This window comes from Perca flavescens, chromosome 4 (genome assembly GCF_004354835.1).
Source record: "Perca flavescens isolate YP-PL-M2 chromosome 4, PFLA_1.0, whole genome shotgun sequence".
In the NCBI taxonomy this organism is placed as follows: domain Eukaryota; kingdom Metazoa; phylum Chordata; class Actinopteri; order Perciformes; family Percidae; genus Perca; species Perca flavescens.
The window spans coordinates 6,577,435-6,585,263 of NC_041334.1; the positions used below are offsets into that span (position 1 = coordinate 6,577,435).

The following is a 7,829-nucleotide window of genomic DNA, read 5'->3' on the forward strand; positions in this document are numbered from 1 at the left end:
ATGACATCTAAAGTAGTGCGCAGACTCTCTGTATTTTTTATTTATTTTTTGGCTTTTCCACCTTTATTTTACAGGACAGCTAGAGAAAGGAAATCATCACAGGTCAGATTCAAACCCTGGACCTCTGCATTGAGGCACAAACCTCCAAGTATTTGTGCGCCTGCTCTACCCACTGAGCCAACATGCCCACAGATTTTTATTCAGTAATGACAACATATTTCACCTGTTGGTGAGTTCCTCCTCACTGATGAAAAGCTGAGCCACACATTAAGGCTATCAGTTCTTTTCTAGACAGCTCTAAGACATATTGCAGGCAGCCCCTAAAGAAGTAGTCTAACACTGTGGCACACTGTCTTTGGGGGGGTGACTAGTAGTTAAAATATAAAAAGAACAATTCTGGATAGTATAATAGCATTGGAGTGTAACTGACCAACCAGAATTATATTGTTAGACCTATATTATTTTCAACAGTGATTTTTTAACAGGAGGTCCCTGTTGTTCCATATACAGTACATATGAGGTATTCTGTGTATTGTGCATGCATGCTGCGTCCCCATTAAGTAGCCTACAATGCACAACAGAGACTACACATGGCATCCTTGGTAGACTCAGTCCGTAGGCACTTAGTGTGGGAACCAGAGGCTTGTTGGTTCAAGTCTCTGTATGAACCAAGTACAGAATGTAGACTGGTAGCTGGAGAGGTGCCAGTTCACCTCCTGGGCATTGCTGATGTGCCCTTGAGCAAGGCACTAAACCCCTCAAAAAAGTATCTCTTCTTGTGTTTTAAGATATGCCCAGGCCAAAAAAAAAGAGGATATGCCGAGGCCACAAACAAGCACTCTTATGCTGAAATTATACTACCGGCCCCCCAAGTTTTCTGTCCATCAATTAGTCTGTAGTAACTCAAACACAGCTTTAAATCGGTAGATATATAGAGATGTTGAATACCCCTCTCTGAAAGACAGGGCACGATTTGCCTTCTTCATGTTGTTTCACTTGTAATAGCCGGCCCGACCCATAAGCGACCTAAGCGGCTGCTTAGGGCCCCGTGGCTACCAGAGGGCCCTTACTGGCCCTGGTAATATATGTGCTTAAAAATTAAGCAGAAGTATCTCTTATCAATATTTTTGCTGCGTAAGTACAATACATTTGTAAACCTGCTGTCTTTGACTCTGCAGTACTGTGTGTAATCTCCTGTCCAGCAGGTGGCGTTACACACCACCAGGGTCCCTCTGAACCGTAGAAATACAACCGACTGACAGCAGCCACCAAGCCGGAATGCTTCTACTTCCGGGTGAGTGGATGTAAACAGAAGGACGTTCCGCCTGTGGAGTCACTGAGCGAAATTATGACCAAGCTGGAGCTGTTGAACGTGTTTCTGAACGACAGGCTCACCGCGGCCGCTGAAGAGATTTTCCGCGCCGTTAAAAACACGGTGGGGGAGTACCAGAGCGAAATCCTGCGTTCCAAAGAGGAGAACGAGCGACTCAAACGGCTCCTGAATGTAGCCGTCCAACGGTTACTGCAACCAGGTGAAGAGCACCGGCCGCTGACTGTCTGCGCTGCTTGTCGCTGATACGCTCTGTTTGCTGATGTAGCCTACTAAATGTCACGCCAAATCCCGTTCAAAATATGGCCGTTTAACGGGGCTTCGCTCACGGGTAACACTGTTGAATGTAACGTTAGCTAGCACTCCTAAGCTCATACATTAGCTAGCCTACATCGAATTTATTTCAGTAAAAGGTAGCTAACTGATAGCATATTAAAACCGTTAGGGAGCACAAAGCAACACCAGCAATAATAGTAATCGTAATACACATAGCTAGACCATAAACAAGTGGAAGAAACCAGCCAACATTTCCGGGTTACAAACTCTCGTAGTAGCTAGCTAGCGCTAATTTCCCAGAAACGAACATGGTGCTTTGCTGATCACATACACCATTAAGCTAGATCTATGTAATCCCATTGTAGATATCCATAAAAGCATATCTCTCAGTCCAAATTATTTTCTCACTAGTCAGATACACAATAACATTCTTACTTGTAGACATTATATTTAAGATGTAAGGTTATACAACTTTAATTGTACTTCTCCAAACTAAATGTAACTGGAATTAAAATATTGGAATTAAATGATTGTCTGGTAGCGTCCACATCTCTCACATCAACAAATGTCTACAAACCCGGTCCAGAATAAAGTAACTTATTGTAGTCTTACATTATCAGCTGGAGAAAGTTTAAAACAGGGCATGTTGGAGGAATGGCGGGCCTTCACTTCCTGTTATTAATCATCTATCTTAACAAAAAGACAAATAGGTGAGAATGATGGAAAACTACAGAGAGAGAGGGAGAGAACTGGCTCATGTAAGAGCTCAAATCTAAGCAGATGAATAAACAAGGTCAGACCCTGAAGCAAAGTTGTGCTTGACAGTGCAGTTCGGGAAGTTGATTTTATTTTTAATTTGAAGATGATTCCGAACTGGTGTCATTTTATATTTTCCTATTGTCAACAAATCCCATGAAATGCTGCAGTTTAATTAAGTATTTGTGGCAGCAGGACGATGTGTGTGTGGGATTGAGTCCAAAATAAACTGTGTGTGTGTGTGTGTGTGTGTGTGTGTGTGTGTGTGTGCGCGCGCGCGCGCGTGCTCAAGGTAGTATACATACATATATAGAACTAATACCACACTGTAAAAATACTGTTACAAGTAAAAGTCCTGCAGTGAAAATGTTACTTAAGTGAAAGTCTGTAAGTATCGTCAGGAAAATGTATTTAAAGTATTAAAAGTAAAAGTACTCGATTCAGTAAAACCCTCCCGTTTTAGAAAGTGGAAAGGATCCAAACAGTTGTGTGTTTAATGGTCTAATCATTTCAGCTGGACTTGTAGGCCGTTATATTGTTGGCTACTTTAATTTATAATAAAACATCAGATTGTATAAACTACATGTGTTTTGTGTGCAGAGATCTTGATGTGTAAAGTAACTAGTAACTAAAGATGTCAGATGAATGTAGTGGACTAAAAAGTACAATATTTCTCTCTGAAATATAGCGGAGTTGAAGTAGGAAGTGGCATGAAAAGAAAAGACTCAAGTAAAGTACAAGTACCTCAAATTTGTACTTAAAAGGTCCTATGACATGGTACTCTTTGGATGCTTTTATATAGACCTTAGTGGTCCCCTAATACTGTATCTGAAGTCTCTTTTATATAGACCTTAGTGGTCCCTTAATAATGTATCTGAAGTCTCTTTTATATAGGCCTTAGTGGTCCCCTAATACTGTATCTGAAGTCTCTTTTATATAGACCTTAGTGGTCCCTTAATAATGTATCTGAAGTCTCTTTTATATAGGCCTTAGTGGTCCCCTAATACTGTATCTGAAGTCTCTTTTATATAGACCTTAGTGGTCCCTTAATAATGTATCTGAAGTCTCTTTTATATAGACCTTAGTGGTCCCCTAATACTGTATCTGAAGTCTCTTTTATATAGACCTTAGTGGTCCCCTAATACTGTATCTGAAGTCTCTTTTATATAGGCCTTTGTGGTCCCCTAATACTGTATCTGAAGTCTCTTTTATATAGGCCTTTGTGGTCCCCTAATACTGTATCTGAAGTCTCTTTCCCGAAATTCAGCAACCAACCAACCAACGAACCTTAAGAGGTAAAATGGTTTCAAACAGTCTAATGGCAGTCTGTATAAAGAAGAAGATAAACTTTTAATGATCCCTAAAGCCGTCTAGGTAGGGCGCAGAGCAAAGCGCAGAGATCAGACAGTGCAGGTATTCGTCATCAAGGGTGGCAAGGAAGCTATTTCTTAGGTAGCTAGGTAACGCCATGCTGTTTTCTCATTGGTTGCGCTTTCGAATGGTCATGTGTAGGCGGCTTAAAGGGAAATTACATTTTATACTCTGTTGTTACATTACACGCTGGCACCCATGCACAAAAAGCACAGTGTGAAGTAGGTGAACTGGCACCTCTCAAGCCACCAGTACACAATCTGTGCCAGGTCCATACAGGGACTTGAACCAGCAACCCTCCAGTTCCCAAGCCAAGTCCCTACAGTCTGAGCTACTGCTATTTTCTGGTTAAATAATTTAAAACTTTAGTGCGTAACTTTTTGATATTAATGAACGTCCATTACATTGAAGCCGTTGCCAACTGAGTTGCTACAAAGCTAATTAAGACTATCAGCTCCACACAAGTCTCTCTTGATTTCTCAGCATGGCTGTGTTCATAAAATGGTGTCATGTTTTTTTAATCCTCCATGTCCTTGGTTACAAGCCACTGTGTTGAGGAAAGGTGGGGGGTGGTTAGGGTGCACGATCACGGAAGGCTTGTGTCTTGTGGATGCAACAACAGTTTGGTTGTCATCACTTAAAATTCCTCATGGGGGGACAGAAGCTACGCACTATAGCTTTAAACAAAGAGAAAACAGAGTGAAGTTGGAGCATTGTTTCCATAGCATACTAAAAGATGAACAAAAACCTTGTAGTTCATCTTTGGGCATCCCTGCAATACAGTATGTTTATACACCTAGCATGACTGTGGTGTTTGTAATCTTTCAGAACCGCACTCTGTCCAGCCCCAGGAAGATGGTCCACCCTGTGAGTCTGAGTGGAGAAGCAGCGTGGAGCTGCTGCCACACATCAAAGAAGAACCCAAAGTCCAGAGCATGCCGACAGATTGTTCACCCGAAGCAAGGGAGTCCGAGGAAGGGAACTGTAGTCATGTCGAGCCACTACAGAGGTCACATCCTCCTCCAGCCCAAACTACGTGTAGCAGACAAAGTGTCTCCCCACCCCCACTATCTTCCCCCGAGATTAAGACAGATAGTGACGAAGAGGACAGCAGGAAACTGCAGCCAGCCGACAGCTTACCGTCCTCCATGACTGTTCGTTCCATCTGCCGCGAGGCGCAGAGAGATTCTCGGGCCAGTCCTGCAAAGAGTCACAGGACTCTGAAAACAGAGCAGCAAGGCAAAGGCTTACTTTGCTCGAATGGAAAACAAGGCGCACACATACTGCAGGTCAAGAATGTCCGATCCCAGAGGCCGCCTCCGCCTCGCTCCTCTCACCCAAGCCAGAGCATCCAGAGGTGGCACAGCTGTAAAGAGTGCGGGAAGGGCTTCAGCTTTGCCTGCCAGCTGGAGGTCCACATGCGCTGGCACACCAAGGAGAAGCCATACAGCTGCGCAGTGTGCCGAAAGAGCTTCACCACGGTAAGCATGCTGAAGAGGCACCATCGAATCCACACAGGGGAAAAGCCCTTCCGCTGCCATGTCTGCGGGAAATGCTTCAACCAGTCAGCACACCTCAACACCCACTTCAGGCTGCACAGCAGAGAGAGGGCCAGCTGGAGCCAAGCACCGCACTCCAAGTGAACAAAGACTCCACCGGAAACTAGGCCGACATCTATAAAATGCTTTAAAGGTGCCGTAGGTAGGTTTGCGAAGATCCAGGGCTTTGAAAGTTTTTAACATTGACAACTTGTCTGTTCCTCCCCCCTTTCCGCTGAAGCCAAAAACGTAAGCACCTCCCCCACAAGGGAGAATTAATGCGTGTGCATGAGCAGTGATTGACATGCAGTTAGACCCCCCACGACCCTGATTGGTGTATCTCAACAGGGAGCGGTTGATTTTTTTGTTTTTATTTACCTGCTTCATGTAGTTCTACTGGAACATAGGGTCAGTTTCAGCAAATATGACAGAATGTTAGTTTTATAAGACTTATCTACTGCACCTTTAAACTGGCCTATTTCCATGTTCAAACTGTGTACAATAATAGTGTTTGACTGTGTGTCTTGTCTGTTGTGGAGTAAAGTGTGGTACATTAAGATTTCTGATTCACTGATTGTGTTGTTGAACACTGTCAAAGGAATTAAATAGATAATTTTGTGATGTTTGATCTTCCATTTTCCTATCTGAGGCCTGTGTCTACATAGAGCAGCGTAAAGCAACCTTGGGCACATGTGCCACCATTGGCACGCATTAGCTCAACCACTGGCACACTAGCAATATGTGTTTCAAAGTTTTTTTTGGAAATGTTCCAATCCCAAATTACCTCTTTTAAAGCCATGGGCAGAAGCACATTTACGGTAGTTTGATTGACTATTTCTATGACACAATAAGCTTAGCATAAGTTCAGTCAGGAAGACTATCTTATGTTACTCCCTCATTCCCTGATCTCTCTCCTGCTTCCTCTTATCAGCTGATTAGGAGTGTTTATTCTTTGAGTTAAACCAACCAAATTTAGCCACCGCCTCCATCAGCCAATCCAGACATGGGGACTCGAGTCTGAGACTCGGACTCGAGTCGCACTTAAGTCGCACAAACAGCTGACTTCAGACTTGACTTGCGACTCGACCCAAAAGACTTCAGACTTGACTCGAGCTTCGAGGCTCGCCAACAACCTGTTTTCATGCAATTGTTGCTTTTTAAATCTAAATTCATTCATGCATTTCTATTTTCTCTTATTGGCGCATGTACGTTGGGGAAATGTATGACGAGCTGCATGTCCCCTGCCCTTTGCCATAATGTGCAACGTAACGCATGCGCTATGCCTATGTGCGCGCACTCGCATTTAAGAAAATGCATTGACGATGGCGACACCAAGTCCTCCCGGAGTTGTGCCTTTTGTCATTAGTTTTGCTTTCAATAACTTCTTAAATAGTGGCAGTAAATGAACAGCTACATGCAAGGTGTGCGGCACCAAGATAAATGATGCCGGATCGACAACGTCGCACTTCATCATACGTTAAATGTAGCATATATCATCACAGGTAACAAGCTAACCATTGCAAAGTGTTGTGCTAATGCTGGGAACAGGCAGATTGTATCTTTATAGTTGTATCCATATGATGTGACAGACTTAGGTTAATATTTCACCAGGTTCTTGTTAAATAGCAATACGGAAAGTATCAGTTCTCACATGTTTGCACGACGGTTGGTGTATTAACTTTAAATACAGATGTTTCCCTCAAACTTTGAACACTGAAAAATGTAATGCATGATGAGGTTGGGCTTTAAAGCCAGTTAGTAACACAGACAAACATGTATTCTTTGGTGCAGATACCAAAATGTTGAAAAATACAGTTATGAAATTGAAACAGAGTTCTTAATTTGTGTTTCTTCAGATTGCATTGCAGTAGACCCTATAAAGTTATCCTACAAGTGATTTTGATACTGTAGGCCTACTGTACGGATGGTAGCTACAGGACATGCTTTGAATTCATAAGATTTAACAATATAGTGTTAGGGACAGATCAGATGGCCAGAGACTTGAGATTTGACTTGGACTCGTGGCAAAAAACTTGAGACTTGACTTGAACTTGCACCTCAAAGACTTGAGACTTGACTTGGACTCAAGCTCAAAGACTTGAGACTCGACTTGGACTTCCAAAAAATGACTTGTGAACATCTCTGAGCCAATCACATCTTTGCTGTCAATATTTAAATATTCTCCTCTCCGTTTCTGTCAGCTCTCATTTCAGCGTGACTCGTCACGACCCTCCCCTCCTCCTATTATGGATTCCAAGTAACTTCTAGGCAAGTCCCGCCCTAGGAAGAAGCTGGAGTGGTTGGGGTTAGGCACTCACCTCGAGTGGTTAAGGTTAGGATAGCCGATTGGTGAGGGGATAGGACCTGAACAAATCGGGTTCCGTTACCATGCGTAAGCATGGATGCCTAGCCAATAGTAGTGTGTGAATGCTATTGAAGGGCGGGTCTTGCCTAGAAGTTGCGTGGGTTCCATAATAACGCTCAGGGGCGATTCTAGGATCAGACCTTTAGGGGGGCTCAGCCCCTAATGAGAATGTGACACAGATGCAGTGCCTTGC

The 7,829-nt window shown here is 43.2% G+C and overlaps 1 protein-coding gene across 1 annotated transcript; it reads left to right on the forward strand.

Moving 5' to 3' along the window:
* The first annotated feature begins 1,248 nt into the window (after positions 1-1,248).
* On the forward strand, positions 1,249-5,593 carry LOC114554487 (zinc finger protein 260). Its single transcript, XM_028576366.1, has 2 exons — positions 1,249-1,532; positions 4,562-5,593. Exons 1-2 carry the CDS (start codon positions 1,349-1,351, stop codon positions 5,374-5,376), a joined length of 999 nt encoding a protein of 332 aa, XP_028432167.1. The 5' UTR covers positions 1,249-1,348; the 3' UTR covers positions 5,377-5,593.
* Positions 5,594-7,829: the final 2,236 nt, after the last annotated feature.